The 20,517-nt window shown below is 37.1% G+C and overlaps 2 protein-coding genes across 4 annotated transcripts; one reads left to right on the top strand and one right to left on the bottom strand.

The window, feature by feature from the left end:
• Window positions 1-57: 57 nt before the first annotated feature.
• On the top strand, window positions 58-18,648 carry LOC103413515 (callose synthase 1). Of its 3 annotated transcripts, XM_070817963.1 has the most exons (44): window positions 110-240; window positions 320-372; window positions 752-982; window positions 1,353-1,453; window positions 1,830-1,951; window positions 2,047-2,140; window positions 2,238-2,348; window positions 2,428-2,544; window positions 2,630-2,722; window positions 2,819-2,910; window positions 3,126-3,252; window positions 3,754-3,891; window positions 3,995-4,071; window positions 4,152-4,245; window positions 4,579-4,701; window positions 4,850-4,967; window positions 5,268-5,602; window positions 5,781-5,833; window positions 5,936-5,996; window positions 7,738-7,819; window positions 7,894-7,943; window positions 8,041-8,127; window positions 8,936-9,076; window positions 9,176-9,270; window positions 9,380-9,467; window positions 9,690-9,850; window positions 9,946-10,069; window positions 10,160-10,257; window positions 10,699-10,831; window positions 11,055-11,206; window positions 11,938-12,047; window positions 12,127-12,252; window positions 12,357-12,425; window positions 12,528-12,717; window positions 13,220-13,379; window positions 13,595-13,714; window positions 14,393-14,511; window positions 14,629-14,712; window positions 15,994-16,106; window positions 16,194-16,423; window positions 16,505-17,299; window positions 17,392-17,442; window positions 17,907-18,092; window positions 18,198-18,648. In XM_070817963.1, the coding sequence occupies exons 3-44, from the start codon at window positions 796-798 to the stop codon at window positions 18,447-18,449; spliced, it is 5,859 nt and encodes a 1,952-aa protein (XP_070674064.1). In that variant the 5' UTR covers window positions 110-240; window positions 320-372; window positions 752-795; the 3' UTR covers window positions 18,450-18,648. The 3 variants fall into 3 exon arrangements, with proteins under 3 accessions (XP_008350204.3, XP_070674064.1, XP_028952862.2); XM_008351982.4 differs by lacking the exon at window positions 320-372 and having other exon boundaries at window positions 58-240; XM_029097029.2 differs by lacking the exons at window positions 110-240; window positions 320-372 and adding an exon at window positions 417-432.
• Window positions 18,649-19,300: 652 nt separating this feature from the next.
• LOC139192121 (protein VACUOLELESS GAMETOPHYTES-like) lies at window positions 19,301-19,813 on the bottom strand. Its single transcript, XM_070813501.1, has one exon. It carries the CDS (start codon window positions 19,811-19,813, stop codon window positions 19,301-19,303), a length of 513 nt encoding a protein of 170 aa, XP_070669602.1.
• Window positions 19,814-20,517: the final 704 nt, after the last annotated feature.

Genomic DNA, 20,517 nt, shown 5'->3' with positions numbered 1-20,517 from the left:
GAGAGGAGAGAGAGTGCATGTGTTTATTTTTACTTGCTTTAAATAAAAGCGCTTTTCTTTGTTCTTTCTTCTTGCTTATTTCCTCGTCTTTCTTGTTCGCTCTGCTTTCCCCTTGCTCCTGAAACTTGCCAGAAGTTACACACTTGCTCCTCCCTCACCATCATATCATATGCTGAGCGTCTCTGTGGCAGCCCAGACAATCTCAGTTGCTTTCAACTACAAGTAGAAATTGGAACAAAGGTAAATAAATCAAATCAAATCTTTCTACTTTGTATGTTTTCTTGTTTTGGTCTAGTAAGCTTTCCTTATCTCCCGCAAGGGCAAGGGCAAGGGCAAGGGCAAGTGCAACTGTGCAAGGGGAAGGGCAAGGTGGTTCGTTTCATTTCTCATCTTTTGGATTTCGATTTCATTCTGTTTTGCTGCTGCTAAAGAGTAAATACACGACTTGGAATATATGTTCAATACTTTCTTTTGAGGGTTTAGAGGTTTTGTTAATGGAAAGTAGGGAACTTTACTCAAAACATAGAGTTAACTGTTCGATTAGAATTAGACTCGGTTGAGCCTACTTCGTGGTTTTCATTGATTGCGATTTTTGAAATTTTTAAGACCAAATTTCTCTGCTTGCGTGACCCCATATTTACTTGGCATCCCAGTTGGGATTTTGGTTCAGTCACACCGATCGTTATGCGATTACGGAATTATGGGACTTCCCTCTTGTCCTGATATATGCATGTGTCATTGGTATCAACAGGTACACAACTTAGTTTGATTGGTCTTCGGGCTTAAAGTCTACTGATGGCGTATAGAAGAGGAGGGTTTGACGGCCAGCCGCCGAGGCGGATTCTGCGCACCCAGACTGCTGGGAGCTTTGGAGAGACCATGCTGGATAGTGAGGTGGTGCCTTCTTCCCTCTTCGAGATTGCTCCTATTCTCCGTGTTGCAAACGAAGTTGAGTCCAGGAATCCAAGAGTTGCCTATCTATGTGAGTTGCACTTGTTTCCTCACATCGTACACTTGTATTCTATTATCTATGTGTGTGTTTAGGGTAATGTTATCTTGCTCGATATATGACATATTATGTGGCCAAAGTGTCAATTTGAACTACACATTTAAATCACGATCCACCTAATTAGTAGTCTAAATTGACACTGTCTTATATACATCTCTTGTTTTTCTCACTCGTGAACTCTCAGTTTGTTTTTGCTATTTACCCCTTATTGTACTTAACAAGACAGGTTATGTTTCCAAAAATTTCATGATTGGACAATCTTTCGATAAATTCAATGGATTTTGTATGTACTTTATTATATGTATAGGAATCCAATCCATGTTAACGTCTATGTTGGAATTAGGTCGGTTCTATGCCTTTGAGAAAGCTCACAGACTAGATCCCACATCTAGTGGACGTGGTGTTCGCCAGTTTAAAACTGCACTTCTTCAGCGTCTAGAAAGGGTAAGCTTTAATTTCCCTAGGTATTTCCAACAACTTCATGTTTTCAGACATGTAATGGTCATCCAATAGCACTAGCAATAAACAAATAGGCATAAAGATAGAAATGATTCGTAAATAAGTAAGTAGAGTTTAAAAAAGAAGAAGAAATGACATATGAATCATAAACGGTAGATTATTCTAAAAAAAGAAATTGAAAAATAATATGAGGACTGGAAGTTCAAAGTCCACATCGGACATGTTAAGGAATAAGTAGGTTTCTTCTGAAAGAAGTTCATAGTTTCTCGGAAAATATCCATTTTCTAATTTTTTCCAAGGATAGCTATTTCATATTTGGAATTGAGCAGAGATATTACTCTTGTGATTTCATTCTTATCAGGAAAATGAAACAACACTGGCAGGAAGGGCAAAGAGTGATGCTCGGGAAATGCAGAGTTTTTATCGAGATTACTACAAAAAATACATTCAAGCTTTGCAGCATGCTACTGATAAAGCAGATCGGTCTGTCTCTAGGAGTGTAGACGTGTTCTTTGTTTGATTGAAGAGTTGCTACGTTGTTTTACTTTAGGTTCTTAAGCTTCTTTTTCCTTACACAGGGCACAACTTACAAAAGCATACCAAACTGCTGCTGTTTTATTTGAGGTTTTGAAGGCTGTCAATCAGACGGAGGCTGTTGAAGTAGCTGAGGAGGTGAAATATAATTTTTTGACCAGCAAATTTTGTGCAATACTAATCTTTTTTATTTGTTTCCTTCGTTGTAAGAATATCTGTATTTTTGGTCCTGTAGATTTTGGAAGCTCATACCAAGGTTGAAGAAAAACAGCAGATATATGTACCTTACAATATCCTTCCTCTTGATCCTGATAGTCAAAATCAGGCGATCATGAGATATCCTGAGGTTTCAACCTGTTCATGTAGTGCAATTTTTTTTATAAATTTCATAAGACTACAGGTAAAACATTGCCTCTTGTTGACAGATTCATGCTACTGTTTCTGCACTCCGGAACACCAGGGGTCTTCCATGGCCGCAGGGCCACAAGAAGAAAGTAGATGAAGATATTCTAGACTGGCTTCAGGCCATGTTTGGTTTTCAGGTGCGTGACTAATCAAACTGAATGTCATAAATTACTGAGTTTTTCGTCTTTCATCAGCAGCTATGCTCTGCTCATTAATGTACAGAAAGATAATGTGGCAAATCAAAGGGAACACTTGATTCTGCTGGTTGCTAATGTCCACATACGGCAATTGCCCAAGCCTGATCAACAGCCCAAGGTCTTTACCCTTCTCAGTTGCTTTATATTTCCATTTTCTGAACTTGTTTCCATCCCTTCTTACCTTACTTTATATGCCAAATCTTTTTCTTTATAGTTGGATGATCGAGCTTTAACGGATGTGATGAAGAAGCTTTTCAAAAATTACAAAAAGTGGTGTAAATACCTGGATCGGAAAAGTAGCCTGTGGTGAGGAATCCTATTTAAAACATAGTAATTTACTAATTTAGTATAATACCGATCTGTTCTTAGAAATGTTAAGTGGATTAGTGATAGTCTTCTATAAGCGGCATTAAACTTGCTTTGTTTACTCAGTGGTTATAGTAATTCAATGCAATATTATGATGTTCTTCTTTCCTTTTGTTCCATTCTATTAACACACAAACGCTGCTTTTAACTGGCAGGTTGCCAACTATTCAGCAGGAAGTACAGCAACGAAAGTTGCTATACATGGGTTTATATCTTCTTATATGGGGAGAAGCTGCAAATTTGAGATTCATGCCAGAATGTCTTTGCTATATTTATCATCATGTACGCTTTAAGATGTCTTTGTTACCTTGCTTTATATTCCTGCAATGCAATTTAAAAAGCTTATACTTTACACGTCTTGTAGCATTGTATTTCTTAGAAAGTATAACATTCTTTTTCAATTGGAAGGGTGATAAACCTCTTGAAGCTATGTAATCTGTCTGTAGGTCAGTGAATTATGCCATTTTTATGATATATGTAATTAGAGAGGCAAGTTAGTAAGTTACAATAAGTTCTTAAACTTTATCTTATCTGCTCAGTGTTTCTGTTAAACAATTTCATAAGAAATCACAAGGTTATTATATACTAATGAGTTTAAAATGATAAATTTTCAGGTTCAAAGTTATTTTACGGGAAACATTTGACAATTTCATGTTTTGTAGTTATATATATTGCATAAGTTATATTATTCTTACCATGTAATCATTATCATTCCTTAGCCAAGCCGTAGTACTGGGGATAAAGCCTATGTTATATTTAGCAGTTGTACTTTACACTTTGCAGATGGCATTTGAATTGTATGGAATGCTAGCTGGGAGTGTTAGTCCAATGACAGGTGAGCACATAAAGCCAGCCTATGGTGGAGAGGATGAGGCCTTTTTGTCAAAAGTAGTCACTCCAATATATGATACAATAGCAAAGGTGTTGCTTCTGCTACCTTTATTTGATTCACTAGAATTTCTTGCTGCCCTTTTGACATCTTATTGAGTCATAGCTCGCTAAATTTTTTGCTTGTTCTTTACAGGAGGCTAAAAGGAGCAAAGGAGGAAAATCAAAGCATTCCCAATGGAGAAATTACGACGACTTGAATGAATATTTTTGGTACATGTTTTTCGTTGTTTATGTTGCTTTGTCCAATGAAAGACTGTACATTACTAAAACATTTTGGTATGAAATTGTAGGTCAGTTGATTGTTTTAAGCTAGGCTGGCCTATGCGTGCAGATGCTGATTTCTTTTGCCCGCCTATCGACGATATTCAAGTTGACAAAGATGAGGTAAGCTGTAATTGTGGTTGTGGATATAAAATATTCTTTTTCATTCTCTCGTTGTTGTTCATCCATGATTTCAGTAGATCACTACTGAAACCAGGGAAAACTCAGTTGTGAACTGTAGCAATTCAACCATAGGTATCTGTTATAATAATATTTTAAAATTTAGTTAGTCTCTATAGGAAAACTTAAAAGCTTCCACTTTTGTAAATGTTTTAAGCGGGAATCAGATTAATCAGGTCAAAAAAAGTTTTCTTTAAAATTACTAAATCTATTTTCTTTCTCATCATACTCATTGGTTTAAATGTTTTTCTTTATTTTGGAAATTTATGATTTCAGAGAAAGAAACCGTTCACTGGGGATCGATGGATTGGCAAAGTCAACTTTGTTGAAATACGCTCATTTTGGCACATTTTCAGAAGTTTTGATAGGATGTGGAGCTTTTATATACTGAGTTTACAGGTAATTTTTATTTTTCACCTCTCCCAGACCCTGCGTAAAGCGGGAGCCTTGTGCACTGGGTACGACCTTTACGACCGACTTATTTTCTCTCCTATGTTTTTGTCTATTTAATCTTAGGACTTATGTGAAAAATAATAATTTTTTTTAGGCAATGATCATTGTTGCTTGGAATGGGTCGGGGGACTTAGGTTCCATGTTTGAGGGTGATGTCTTTAAGAAAGTGCTGAGTATCTTCGTAACTGCTGCCATATTGAAGCTTGCACATGGTAAATAAAATCATGTGACTTACTATTGCTATTGTTGGTTTATTATTTTTATTTAGTTTATCAAACAATTCACATCCAAATAATTTAAGGCAATAACATAAAATAACATACACATGCAAAATCCAAGATGGAAGAACTATGTGACTTAGTCCAGCAGGAAAACCACAAAAGCAAAGAAAAAGAACAAATAAGACACCATACAAGACTTGATTTTGGAATTTGGAGTTGCACAAGACTCGTTCAAGGACCTTCTAAATTTTGTAATTAACTGTTCTTTCATCTTTTCATTTTCTTTTACAGCTGTTCTTGATTTAATTTTGAGCTGGAAGGCTAGGCAAAGCATGTCATTCTTTGTCAAGCTAAGATATGTCTTGAAGGCTGTTTCAGCTGCAGCATGGGTCATTGTTTTACCAGTGACTTACGCCTATAGTTGGAAAGATCCTCCCGGATTTGCACGGACCATCAAAAACTGGTTTGGCAATGGTCCAAGTTCAAATTCCTTGTTCATTTTGGCTGTTGTCATCTACTTATCTCCAAACATGCTCTCTGGATTGTTGTTTATGTTCCCATTCATTCGCCGGTTTCTTGAAAGGTCAAACATAAAGCTTGTGATGCTCATGATGTGGTGGTCTCAGGTATGAGATGGACCTTGTAAGAAAATTTCTATAAATCATTTTGTGGGGACTGAAGCAATAACCACTTGCTTCTGGATATGATGCCTCAATCGATCATTTCCCAGCCGTTTAGTTTTTGTTCTCTTATTGCTTCTTCAGCATATCACCTCAGTCTAATACATCATTTGATATCTTGCAGACTCGGCTTTATGTTGGAAGGGGAATGCATGAAAGCTCAGTTTCTCTTTTCAAGTAAGCAACTAAGCATACGGCTGTTGATTTATCTTTTCTTTCTATTGGACGGCTTGGGCTAGATATTTATCTCTCATTGTTACTGACTGATTTTGTTTATAGGTATACCCTTTTTTGGGTTCTCCTGCTTGTGTCAAAATTAGCCTTCAGTTACTATGTAGAGGTATTATTTTAGTCCATCTTCAACTTTCACAAGCATCCGCATGCTGCTTTAAAGAAGTTTGTGATAAATGTTTGTATACATTTTCTCCCTCATGTTTTGCATACCTTATGTCCATGTATATTTAATTTTTACTCTGGTGACATAGAAGGATTTAAAGTCTATTTGGGTATCAGAATACTGATAAAGGTCGTACCCAATGCACAAGGCTCCCGCTTTACGCAGGGTCTGGGAGAGGTGAATGTCGGCTAGCCTTACCTCCATTTATGGAAAGGCTGCTCCCAAGTCTCGAACCCGAGACCTACCGCTCATGGGCGAAGGCACTTGCCATCACACCAAGTGCGACCTCTGGGTATCAGAATACTGATGAACTAGAAAAATGCATAATAAACTTATGATGTTGTCACACTTATCATGTTGCCACAGATTTTATTATATGTAATCATTTATCTAATTTGAGTTTTATCTACTACTTTTGAAAAATAGCAGCCTGTTTGAAATGCTTCAGTATTCTTGTCGTAGTGTTGTGTAAAAGATGAAGACAAATGTTAGATTGGTGGTGGGCAAGAGGAAAGTGTTAGATTCTGGGAGGATTTGTTGCTGGGAGAACAGCCTTTGAAGTCACTTTTCCGCGGGTTTTAAGGTTATCCTGATTTCATAGTATAGTCAGTGCCAGGCTTGTATTTATTTCTTTTTCTTCGGGGAGTTAGGATTTTGGATTCAGAGGAATTTAAATGAAGTTGAGGTAGACCAATTATCAGCCTTGTCTACCATTGTAGAAAGTTCGTTTGTATGTAGTCAGAGAGGATTTGAGGTGTTGGTGGCTGGAATCCTCAGGCAAGTCCTCCTGCATGTCATTGTTCAGATTTTTAGTTGATACTTTTCATCTATCAGGCTTTAATCCAGCTAGGGAGATTTGGGAAGTAAAGGTTCCTACTGAGGTGAAGATTTTGGGATGGCTAGTGGCTCACAAGTATTGTGCGATTTGGTTGGGGTGCCCGTTTGGCCTACATGGGTATCCGTTAGTAGTTAGTTATGTGTCAATGATGATGAGTGGTGTTAATTGGGGTGGTGATGGTGATGATGGAGTACCCATGGTGTACCTTGCCCATCCCTACTCACAGAAGAGTTAATACATGTGAGTTGCTTAAAAAAAGGAGACTTAATTGTTGTCTATGTCGTAGTTCGTGTAGTATATTAGACCATCTTTTTGTTCATTGTCCAGTAGCTCTCTGTTTGTGGCATTTATTATTCAGGGAGGTTAAAGTGTGTTGGGTAATGATATCAAATGGGTGCCATTCCTTGCTTAGTGAAAGACTTACTATTTTTGTTAGAGAGGAAAGAAGGCTGGAGTTTTACGGGGTTTATGCAGGATTGCTATCTTGTGGACGGTTTGGATGGACAGGAAGATGAGGAATTTTAACAATTATAAGGGGGAGATGGTGGGGGTGGAAGAGCTTTGGGAGAGGGTGAGGCTTCTGTTTTCACTTTGGGAAACCGTTTCATCATAATTCAGGGATCATTCTCTTCCACTATTTGGCTAGATCTGAAGGCAGCTATAGGATAATCTTGGTTGAGGCTTTTGTAGATGTCTTTCTTGTGTGATAAGTTGTATATTTTGGTTCATGGTCAACTCCTTTTGAGTTTTTGTATTTTATTATCTGTTAATAAATTTGTTTCCCTTGAGAAAAAAAAGTTGGTGCAAAATTGATTGAATAATGTCATTTATTTTTCTTTGTTACAGATTAGGCCTCTTGTAAAACCAACTAAAGATATCATGAGGGTTCACATAAGGACCTACCAATGGCATGAGTTCTTCCCTCAAGGTAAATGCACGAGTCGAATAAACTTCCTTGTATTATTCAGATGGTTTATGATGTCATTATTTGAACCTTTTCAGCTAAGAATAACATTGGTGTGGTGATTGCGCTATGGGCTCCCATTGTTCTTGTATGTTAATCTTTATCGCATTTTTACATCAGTGTCTATCATCCACTTTGTTGTGTTCATTTTACTAAACAAGAAGTTATTTTAATTTTCTCTGTAGGTATACTTTATGGATACTCAAATTTGGTATGCCATATTTTCAACAATATTCGGGGGTATATATGGTGCATTTCGCCGTCTTGGAGAGGTTTGTGGAGTTTTATTTTCTCTATAAATCATATTCCTTATGTTAGTTTCTATATTGAATCGATGAAGCTCAATAAGTCCAGTCTTCCATGGCCCAACCATCACTTTGGGGGATTTTATTTGAAAAGTCAAAGGAACCTGGATTGTTAGAATGACTTGATATCGAGTCATGGTGAATCTACAATGGACTCTCAATGCCTCCATTGGGGTTTATTTTAACTTTTAACTTTTCCCAGTATGATTTCTTAGGAAAAAAATTGGAGATATATTAATAGACACTGTGAGGTTCTTGCCGTTTGACAGCGAGAAAACTTGGCTTTCTGCAAAATAGGGAGTGTGATCCTCAGTTAGTCAATACCAGCAGTGTTTTCAATAGAATTTCTCGTACATGGTAGTTCTTTTTTCTCTTTTTCTTATTGTGACGACAAGTCAAATCTTCAGATTTTGTTTATTTTTTCATTGAAGACTGGCTCTTTTATTATTGTAGTCCCAACATATACCTATATATCTGTATTTATAGATCTACAGTAGATGATTCAAATTATTGAGCTACAAAAGCAGAGTGGGCTCCATGAGCGATCCCCTTTTCCGAAAGAAAACTTGTGTTCCTTCTCTGGAACATGGTTAAAAGCACGAAAGAGTTTCTTCCTCTCACAATTTATTTGCTACATTGAACTTAACATGAAGTTATTGTCTAGAAATTCTAGACTAAGAAGTACAATACGGTCATCTGCTTCATGTGTTTTTTCTTGCACTAATTGTAGGTTTTTGGAACTTAAAAAACCTTACCAGATGTTTCTTTCTTTCAGATTCGAACACTGGGAATGTTGCGATCTCGATTTGAATCACTGCCAGGTGCTTTTAATAATTTTTTGATTCCAGTGGAAAGGATTGAGCAGACTAAAAAGAAGGGAATACTAAAAGCCACGTTCTCTCGCAAGTTTGATAAGGTTTGATCACTGTTCTGCCTTCAATACAGAAATTGGTACCTTTCTTTGTTAAGCTCTGAAAGAACATTTGCGTCATTGTATCTTGGCTGCTTGTTTCAGACCCCATCTAGTAAAGAGAAGGAAGCAGCAAAGTTTGCACAGATGTGGAACGAAATAATTAGCAGTTTCAGAGAAGAGGATCTGATAAGTGATAGGTAAACATGCAAGGAAATGCGTTCTTTAGTTTGGAATGAATGTTGATTTCCAATGTTTTACGCTATGGATAAAACAGTTGAAGTTAGAGTACTTGTTTTTGTTTTGCAGGGAGATGAACTTGTTGCTCGTCCCATATGGGGCTGACCCAGATTTAGCAGACCTCATCCAGTGGCCTCCTTTTCTGCTTGCTAGCAAGGTCTGTCTTATTATGAATTTTTTTTCCATTAGTCTTACCAAGACCATGAGCGGTAGGTCTCGGGTTCGAGCCTTGGGAGCAGCCTCTCCATAAATGGGGGTAAGGCTAGCCGACATTCACCTCTCCCAGACCCTGCGTAAAACGGGAGCCTTGTGCACTGGGTACGACCTTTTTAGTCTTACCAAGACCAATAAATGTACTCACTTTGCACTAATTTTATAGATCCCAATAGCACTGGACATGGCAAAAGACAGCAAAGATAAAGACCGTGAGCTGAAAAAGAGAATGAGTACTGACAATTATATGCGCTGTGCTATTCGCGAATGCTATCTCTCTTTTAGAAGTATTATTAACTCTTTGGTCAGTGGAGCTCGTGAAAAGAAGTGAGTACAATTTTACTTGAATTAGAACTGAAATAACAGAAAAGGTAACTTCATCTGCCAGATTTTGTTATCTTCCTGATGTTTCCTTTGCCCAGGGTAATAAGTGATATCTTCACCATAGTTGACGATCATATTGACAAGGGAAATCTGACAACAGAGTTCAATATGAGTGCTCTTCCAAGTCTCCATGAACAATTTGTTAAGTTAATTGAATATCTGGTATTCTTCTTTGACAATAAACTTTCACATATATCTGTTGATGAATCAAGGTAGTAGTTAGTCCCAACCATCTCTTTCTGATGAATACAGATGGAAAACAAACAAGAGGACAAGGACCAGGTCGTAATTGTCTTGCTTAACATGTTAGAGGTTGTGACAAGAGACATAATGGAGGATGAAATTCCCAAGTAAATGACTTTGATCCCAATATCTCAAATATGTAAAAAAATTTGACGTTCCCCTTAATTTTTCCTTTATATATATATACATACACACACACACTAGAGAAAATTTTTTATTTTTGTTTTTGAAATAGAAGGAGAGAGGAAGAGAGTGATAGAGAGTGTGGGAGTGGGAAGGTTTTTATTTTTATTTTTTATTTTTTATTTTTTTAATTAGAGATATGTTAGGATTACATGTAAGTAAGGCTTTGAAAAAAAACAGCAAAATTTGGTTGCATGAAATTACATTTCTGTCCCATATTTCTTATTCATGTTATGTTTTAATTAGAGGGTTAAACTGGTAATTTCATAGGGTTTTGGTTGACAATGAGTGGTTTATTAATTAGTAGATATATATATATATATATATATTTTTTTTTTAATTTATTATTATTTATTTTAATGCAGCTTGCTAGATTCAAGTCATGGATCATATGGAAAAGATGAGGGAATGACACCCCTTGATCAACGGGATACATATTTCGGTGAACTGAATTTCCCATTCCAAGTGTCCACAAAAACAGCAGATTGGAAAGAAAAGGTAATGTTTCCTTAAGAATATTTTGATTTCAGTGCTGTTTATAGGATTAGCTGCAGGCATCTTGCCGTCGCCCAGAATATTAATGCTATTTATGTTTAGAGGACGACCCCTTCTAGTGTAGGCCTTTCCTATCTGGTTTCTCAATCCGAAAATTTATTGTTCATATCTTCTTATATTCATATATTTTCTCTCTCCTCATAATTGAGTCCATTATCTTCTGCAGATCAGAAGGCTACATCTATTACTTACAGAGAAAGAGTCTGCTATGGATGTCCCATCCAACTTGGAAGCAAGAAGGCGCATTTCTTTCTTTTCCAACTCATTGTTTATGGACATGCCTCCCGCACCTAAAGTTCGAAATATGCTTTCGTTTTCGTACGTTCTCTTCAATTTAGACTTTCTTAATTGTTTTTTCATTTTTACTTTTACAGGTGACCAGTAGTGTCAATTACTGTCATGCCCTTGGACATAGGATAATTTTTCTTTATCATTTCTCAAGCTGAGGCTGTGATTATCAGCCAGGTGTTGACACAGGATATGAAGTGGATAACTTTTTGTACTAAACCAGTCTGAACAACTAAACCATTTGCGGAAGCGTAAACAATTCATAAATTTAGCATCATCACTACACCATTGTGTCACTGTTGAGTGTTGAGACAAGAATGGAAATTACGATGTTGAACTGTACTTGACACATCTTCACATTACTTTCATGTAAATTGCAAAGTGGAGTAACACAAAAGTTAGCACTAAGATGGCCATGTATGCACACAATACTTAGTTTCAAGTAAATTGCAAGTTGGAGTAACACAAAATTACCAAATTGAACTCCAACGACCATGTATGCACTAAGATATATGTGTAATAAAATACTGTTAGTTAATCAGAATAAACAATGCCCAATCGATTTTCATCTTACACAATTGCATATAATCTTTCAAATGAAATAATCTATAAGTTCAGGAGATATCTTTTGTTTCAACCTGAACCACTTCATAATAACAATAAGTTGTACAAAATAGTATGGCAGGTGTATTTATCCTTTTTGGGGAGTAAATTATTTTGATAGCTATATTTTGCCTGACATGGTTTTGATTACTCCATAGGGTTTTGACACCATACCATTCAGAAGAAGTTCTTTTCTCCGTAAATCATCTGGAAAGGCAGAATGAAGATGGTGTCTCTATCCTCTTTTACTTGCAGAAGATCTTTCCAGGTTAGTTGTTTTCTGTTTATTGTTTTGCATTTTGTCTGAACTACTTTTTTTGTATTTATTAATCCATGATTGATTACAGATGAATGGACTAACTTTCTTGAGCGGGTCAAGTGCGAAAATGAGGAAGAACTCAGAGCAAACGATGAATTGGAAGAGAAACTCCGTCTATGGGCATCCTATCGAGGCCAAACATTGACAAAAACTGGTATAAGCAGATGCAGATCTCTCTCCTTCTCTTTAAAACTTGATTGATGTGTTAATTTACTTATGTATGATTTGAGTTGTCTTCTCCTATTCTCTCAATTAAAGTACGAGGTATGATGTATTACCGGAAAGCTTTGGAACTTCAGGCCTTCCTGGATATGGCAAAAGATGAAGGTAATCAAGCTTGGTTGGTATTGTATATCTTTAATTACCAATTACCATATCTCTTGTACAGTTAAGTTTCGGAATGCTGATTTCAATTTTCCTCATTATTAGAGCTAATGGCTGGCTATAAGGCTGCTGAATCAACTATTGAGGAACACTCAAAAGCAGAAGGGTCACTTTTGGCACAATGCCAGGCGGTGGTCGATATGAAATTCTCATATGTTGTGTCATGCCAACAATATGGAATTCACAAGCGATCGGGGGATGCTCGTTCCAAAGACATTTTGAAACTTATGGCAACGTATGTTCTTTAGTATCTAGTTAAATAGTTTTTTCTGTCTGTGAAATGTATACTAATAGTGCAGTCTAATAGATTAAGCAAACTTGTGCTTGGTAGTTATACTAACCAAGGCAAAGCTTTAAATAGATCACAAATTAAAAAAGAAGGTCCTAACGATTTTTCAGGAAAAATATTATTTGAGGTTAAAATGGTAAGTGGACGCATAATTAATATAACCCAAAAAAAAAAAAAAAAAAACCTATTTGTATCCCGTTATTTGATAAAATTTGTTGGTTACTATTGGTCCCAAAAGTTCCAGCAGTTACTAAATGATTGACCTCTTCAGGTCCAACTTTTGCTCCTCCTAATTGAAAAGGAAAAAGAATGTTGTGTTTTAATTTTCAATGTGATGATATTTTAAGTTTAAATACACTTGTTGTCATGAACTCAAAAAGTATGCTTGTGGAGTTTTGTTGCTTATAGAAGCAGTCATGTTTATATCGCTTTATTTTCCCTGTTGCAGTTATCCATCTCTTCGAGTAGCTTACATTGATGAGGTAGAGAAAACTAGCGAGGATAAATCCAAAAAGAACGTTTGGAAGGTCTACTATTCGGCTCTTGTAAAGGCGGCTCCTCCAACTAAGTCAGTTGATTCTTCTGATCCAGTTCAAAGGTTGGATCAGGTAATAATTTGAATAACGTTCAGTATTGGATAGTGGCAGTACTTTTATATGGAAATTTGAGACCTCTGTGGCTGAGCTTCATAGACCTGTAAGAGATTCATGCTTCTAGTGTTTGTTGTTTTATGGAAATACAACAATAGGCAACTCTAACATTGCAACACATCTTCTGTACATGAAAATGCTTTATAATGGATTGTCTAAACCTTCTTTTACAGGATATTTATAGGATAAAGCTTCCTGGACCTGCAATTTTGGGAGAGGGAAAGCCAGAAAATCAAAACCATGCCATCATTTTCACACGTGGGGAAGGCTTGCAAACAATTGATATGAATCAGGTACACACACAAAAGATCATATGTACATGCTTTGTGCTGACAAATAGAGAACAAGAAGGGTTTAAGTGAACGATACTTCTCCAATATGGAGGATTAGCTGTGAAAGGGATCAGAAAATGTAAAGTACAAATTACATTAAATCAGACTTTTCTAGAATGTTATATCAATCTTAACTTCTTAAGTCAACCCTCCTATAGTTGAGTTAATCTTGTTTAATTAGGCTAAGTATGCAAACACTTTGTGTGTGCCTGAGAGAATGTATATACTATTAGTGAACATAAAGGAGAGTAGGCATGTGGGGCCATAGAGAGGAAGGGACAATGAAAGATGTGGATGAATAAAGTCACTGGGTTTAACCCAATGCTGAGGGTTGGGAGGGTGACGGGTAGGACTAGGATAGGTCCAGGGTTCAGAACCTTCAAACGTAACCCAGAAAACGAGGTGGATGAACTCTTTTACCTGCTATTAATCCTCACATTTAGAGTAGCTAGCACTAATTTGTGTGAAGTGACTTGGGTTTTTTCGGGAAAGAAAGTTTGATATGAGATAAGACCGCCACAATAAAATAGGGTTTTGACATCGCTTACTGTATAGGTATGAATTCTGTCTGCTTGTACTTCTTGGAAAGTTGGAAACTCAGTCTCCTAGTCTAATGACATTGTTGTATCTATTCAACAGGATAATTACTTGGAAGAAGCATTCAAAATGAGGAACTTGCTGCAAGAATTTCTTGAGAAGCATGATGGTGTTAGATTCCCGACAATACTTGGACTTAGGGAGCATATTTTCACTGGAAGGTATATGTTGTTGCTCTGAAGCAGGATTTCCAGTGCAAATAGTAATTAAGACTCCATAGATATTTGTTCTTTGGTGAGCGTGCTTGTGGCTTATCATATCTTCTGATAATTTTGCAGTGTTTCATCTCTTGCATGGTTTATGTCGAATCAAGAGACTAGTTTTGTAACTATCGGGCAGAGATTGCTGGCTAATCCTCTGAGGTAAGAGTCTTGAATTTGGATTATTTTCCTTTTGCAAAACTTCTGGTATACTATTCGAAAATATGTTTACTTTATTTTTGCAATTTGCATCCAAAATGAGATTTAGCTGTCATAATGTGTTACCTGTTTGTTCGATGCAAGTCTCATACCGACTGTGATTTTATGCAGATTGCATGTTTTTCATATCCAACATTCATTCAGTTCATATTAGTTAATTTGTATGAGGTGGCGGATGATATTTGTTTACTCTTTTGGTTTGGTAGGAATGGTCATGTTTATTTTCAGTCAAAAGTAAAACAATTTTTTTTTTCTTTCATGATCATTCATGCTATTTTGTTTTTGTTAAATTTGATCCCCTCTCAGGTGGTTAAAATATGTGAGGATGTGAAGAATATCCCACATTGTAAAGTTAAGAAACCTTGCATGGGCTTGAAAGAAATTGTGATATTCCCCACATTGCCAATTTTTTTGTTTAGACCTCAACTTCCCATGTGGTATCAAACCCAAGTTTCTCCACGTATAAAGCTCAATGGTCCCACGTGCTCCATGTCACCCAATTAAAATTGATTACATGTTAGGCTAGAAATTTCTGTGCACATGAGGGGGTGTGTGAGGATGTGAAGGCACATCGGAAAGCTAAAAAGCCTTGGGCAGCTTATAAGGAATTGGCCTGCTGACCCCTCCCCACCACACAAACACACACAAAATTGGCTGTATTACTGAATGTGTACGCCAAACTTCTGGCAACACACTAGGTTAATTTTAGAAAATGAATCTTATGTGTGCAATCGTAACATTAGTTACCTTGCTTTAACAACCACAACAACAACAACAACAACAACAAAGCCTTATCCCACTAGGTGGGGTCAACTATATGAAATCATGGAATGCCATTGCGCTCGGTTTTGTGCCATGTCTTCTGTTAGATCCAAGTAGTCCAAGTCTTTTCTTAGAGTCTCTTTCCAAGTCTTCCTAGGTCTTCCTCTACCCCTTATGTTTAAGTAATGATCGATTACTAATTCTTGTTCCTCTTTTAAACTCATATCCCAATATTTGTTGGAATAAGTGTACGCAAAAAATTGATCAAAAATCAGGGACAGATAGAGCTTGATTTTGTTATGTAGATGGAATTGTTAACGTAAGTGTATGATGTTAGATGTTTATTTTTGTTGTGCTTTTCTTGATGCTTTTCCAGACACACAATCCACAACTTTTCAGTTACCATACATTTTCTTATCTAGTTGAAGTCTGCTGAATCCAAAATTGTTGTTGCCCATTCAGAGTTAGATTCCACTATGGTCATCCAGATGTATTTGATCGACTGTTTCATCTGACTAGAGGGGGTATCAGCAAAGCTTCCAAAGTCATCAACTTAAGCGAGGACATATTTGCAGGCATTCTTATTGCTTTGTTTAAGACTCCCCCCCCCCCCCCCCCCCAAGAATGATAGTGAACCAATTTAACATATTTGTTGTCTGCAGGTTTCAATTCTACAGTACGTGAAGGCAGCGTCACTCATCATGAATATATACAAGTAGGTAAAGGACGAGATGTTGGCCTCAACCAAATCTCAATTTTTGAGGCAAAGATAGCTAATGGGAATGGCGAACAGACACTGAGTCGTGACATCTATAGACTTGGGCATCGATTTGATTTCTTCCGAATGCTATCCTGCTACGTCACCACAATTGGTTTCTATTTCAGCACTTTAGTATGTACCCAGTCTACCTTTCTCTTCAATTATAATATAATCTTTCCCGTTATCTCAAATGTTTTGTTTCTGGTTTGACAGTTGACTGTGCTTACGGTCTATGTTTTTCTCTACGGTCGCCTTTATCTTGTTCTCAGTGGACTTGAAAAAGGATTGAGTACTCAGCGAGGTATTCGAGACAATAAACCTCTTCAAGTAGCTCTTGCTTCTCAGTCTGTTGTGCAAATTGGATTTTTGATGGCCTTGCCTATGGTTATGGAAATTGGTTTGGAAAAGGGGTTCCGTACTGCACTTAGCGATTTTGTATTGATGCAATTACAATTGGCTCCGGTGTTTTTCACATTTTCTCTTGGTACAAAGACCCACTACTATGGAAAGACTTTGCTTCATGGAGGTGCAGAATACAGAGGAACGGGTCGTAGCTTTGTAGTGTTTCATGCCAAGTTTGCTGATAACTACAGGCTCTACTCTAGAAGTCACTTTGTCAAGGGCATTGAGTTATTGATTCTGCTTGTGGTATACCACCTATTTGGCCGTTCATATAAAAGTGGAGTTGTATATATTCTCATTACAATACAGATATGGTTCATGGTTGGAACATGGCTTTTTGCTCCTTTCCTCTTCAATCCATCAGGGTTTGAGTGGCAAAAGATTGTTGATGACTGGACAGATTGGAAAAAGTGGATAAACAATCATGGAGGGATCGGTGTATCACCAGACAAGAGCTGGGAATCCTGGTGGGAAAAAGAACATGAGCATCTTCTGTACTCCGGGATACGTGGCATCGTTGCTGAGATATTATTAGCATTGCGCTTTTTCATTTACCAGTATGGGCTAGTCTATCACCTTAACATCACAAACAACAAAAGTTTCCTGGTATATCATTTCTTGACCTATATATATGCATTCCAAATAACTGTTTTATTTATTATACGGGTGTATTAATTTACTTTTCAATGCACATGCAGGTATATGGTGTTTCGTGGCTCGTGATCATTCTCGTTTTGTGTCTGATGAAGGTGCGTAGTAAAATTTCTGGACTCCTAATATATATCTTGAAGCAAAGCCATATTTCTCTGTTTATAGATTTATATTTATTGCAACATTGTATGATGTCAATCATGAGTTGTTTTATGGGCATAACTTACCACGCAGAGGCTTTCTTTGTTATTGCACTGAGAAGAAACTGAGGCATTTTGCATTTGCTTTGGGTTTGAAAATTCAAAATCTGTCTTTTGAGAAGTTAAGGAAATATTTTCTTTCGTGTATTTTCAGAAAAATAGTTCACACGTTTGCTTTCGTTTCGTGTACTTTCAGAGAAAAGTCCCGTTGACTCTTTTCTTGCATATTTTGCATGCAAGGAAAAATTTACTTGGTTTTTACTAACTGTTTTGTTTGGCAGACTAAATGTATGAGTACGACAATGAAAAGTAAATTTGCTGCCTCTTGGATTTTATTTGACAGTTTGGCTCAACTTTTTCAGGCTGTGTCTGCTGGAAGGCGACGATTAAGTGCAGACTATCAGCTTTTGTTTCGACTGGTTAAGGGATTTATATTTATTACATTTTTAGCCATCTTCATTACCTTAATAGTGGTCCCTCATATGACACTTCGGGATGTTGTAGTGTGCATTCTTGCCTTCATGCCAACTGGATGGGGATTGCTTTTGGTTAGTAAATTGTTTTTCTCCGTTTCTCTGTGTGTTATTTTGCAAACTTACTCTTTCCTGTTCTTCTCAAGTAATTCCATAGTTTTTTTGTTTTGTTTCTTACAGATTGCGCAAGCTTGTAAGCCACTAATTAAACGAGCAGGGTTTTGGGAATCAGTTCAAACACTTGCTCGCGGTTATGAAATAATCATTGGATTGCTTCTTTTTACCCCGGTTGCATTCTTGGCTTGGTTTCCGTTTGTTTCCGAATTCCAGACGCGAATGCTCTTCAACCAAGCATTCAGCAGAGGTTTACAGATCTCACGTATTCTTGGAGGACAAAAGAAGGGCTCTCACTCCTCCAACAATAATGAATAGTTGCATTCAGATTCCAAAGGGATGGCCTCATTTATCTCTCGATGTAGATATAGCACCATTGCTTGCTCAAATAGATAACTCTCTTTGTAATTTTGTTTTCTTGGAAGCATTAGAATATATGTAATGAAATACACAGGTAAATGTATATTTTTGCCTAAATTGACAATTTCAGACCTTTTGACGTATATTTTAGACACCATCAATTTGTGTTTGTAATTAAAAAAAAAAATCATTTGATTAATAGGGGCTTTAGCTAGGTGAAGGTGATGGCAATGGAGTTGAAACTTTAGGCAAAAAGTAACGTGAAAGTCTTTCAAGGATTTCAACGAAATTTTGATAGAAGTGACGTCGAAGATGAATTTGTTGTTCGGAGCAAAAGGATAGGGTTGAAATTGATTGAATTTGAAGAATGTGTTTCGAATGGTACTGGGACTATTTGTGATAAAAAGTCTAATACTTGATAGCAAATCGCGGCAGGTCGCAGCATCAAATTACCGAGTGTAGAGCGACTAGATAGATCCACTATATAATATATAGATGTTTACTTCATCAATTTGGGTAGCTTTTTCCCCCTTCAACAGTAGTAACAATTTTCATTTCGAAATACTCTCGAATGCAACGCTACAAGAACCAAAGCAATCCAGAGGTTATGATAATTAAGGGAAGACAATCACACGCCAAAGTAGTACATAAACCGCCGAATAGCAAAATTAACTCCTAAATAATCTATCATCATGATACAAAGTAATTTAATAAGCGATCGATGACGTAAATTGCATGCGAAAATAAAACTGAACGTTCAAGATGAGATTGAATGATCGTCATGTTGGTGGTAATCTTGACCATCAGCTTCAGCAGTAGACCCAGCAGCCCTCTGGGGAAGACCCTCCGCAGAGATCGCACATTATTCGTTTGCCTTGATCGTGATTTGGGGGCAATGAAGAATATCGGAGAGTGAGGGTGTGCTCATGATGATGCGGATGACCAAGAGTTTCAGGCAACGCAGCGCACTGGAGATGGAGATCGTATTTGCAGTGGACGCAGTGGAAGGCGAAACAATTAGAGCCGTACTCAGCACAGGCATCGCATTTGAACTCGCCGTATTCGTAGGGAGGGTTGGAGACGAGAGTGAGAGGGTGTTGGGGGTGAGACTTGTGTTTTATTTGTCGGGGGAGCTCGAAGCACAAGTCGTGGAGGTAAAACTGGCACTTGGACTTGCTGCATTTGTAAGCTGAAGTACCTGAGTTCATCATCAACTCCAGGTCACATCCCGAGCAGATGATAATTTCATCAACTTCTTCTTGCACTTGAAATGAGCACAACTCATGGCGGTGGCCGAAATGCTTCACCATCGCCACTGCCATTGCATCGATCGATCTTTCTAAGTCTCTCAATCGGTTTCTCCTTGGATTGGATGATCAACGTTCTAGTTAATTTCTTACGGATTAATCAATAATTATAGATGATGAAGAAGTTGAAGTAGATACGTTAGTTGTGCTCACATCGTGCGGTCAACTAATATGTGGTCATATAAAGTGGTAGGAATAACAAGATTCGATTAATCTGTTTTGTGTAAGAAATATGAAGAAAGTTAAGGTTTCACCGTAATATTAATCTCTAATTTGATAATATGAAAGTAGTTCAACCTCTTAGAAGGTTTGTACTTTCCGTCTTTTATCGATATGACTCTTTTACTTTTACATCCTCAAACCCCTCAAATACGTGTGGTTAACTTTCAAGTTAAACATGTGAATAATATAAAGGGGTAACACGGAGCACATGTGGTTGTTGGGCTTCACACATGGAATAACCTAATCTGATACCATAAAGAAAATTGAGGTTCCATCATAAAACCAAGTGGCAAGTTGGGGAGTAACCCAACTTATTGTCAAGCTTCGCAAGATCTCTCCTTTGGGGTTTAACATTTTGAACCGTCTATTTTTCAAGTTACATCTCATAGATCATTCTTGCAAAATATTTGCCAAATAGGAAATATTTGAGACATATAATTAAGTTCAAAGAAATTGACGAGTATTATATTATAAGAAACATTGAAATTTCATTATGA

This window comes from Malus domestica, chromosome 02 (assembly GCF_042453785.1).
Source record: "Malus domestica chromosome 02, GDT2T_hap1".
Taxonomy (NCBI): domain Eukaryota; kingdom Viridiplantae; phylum Streptophyta; class Magnoliopsida; order Rosales; family Rosaceae; genus Malus; species Malus domestica.
The sequence above is the reverse complement of the archived record's forward strand: the minus strand, read 5'-3'. Positions and strand labels throughout refer to the sequence as shown.

Excerpts from the sequence above, each read along its gene's own strand:
- LOC103413515 (XM_008351982.4), top strand. The coding sequence starts at position 796 with ATGGCGTATAGAAGAGGAGGGTTTGACGGCCAGCCGCCGAGGCGGATT. Across the intron at positions 4,246-4,578 it reads TTCAAGTTGACAAAGATGAG|AGAAAGAAACCGTTCACTGG; the intron begins GTAAGCTGTAAT and ends TTATGATTTCAG. Across the intron at positions 9,077-9,175 it reads TCTCTCGCAAGTTTGATAAG|ACCCCATCTAGTAAAGAGAA; the intron begins GTTTGATCACTG and ends TGCTTGTTTCAG.
- LOC139192121 (XM_070813501.1), bottom strand. The coding sequence starts at position 19,813 with ATGGCAGTGGCGATGGTGAAGCATTTCGGCCACCGCCATGAGTTGTGC.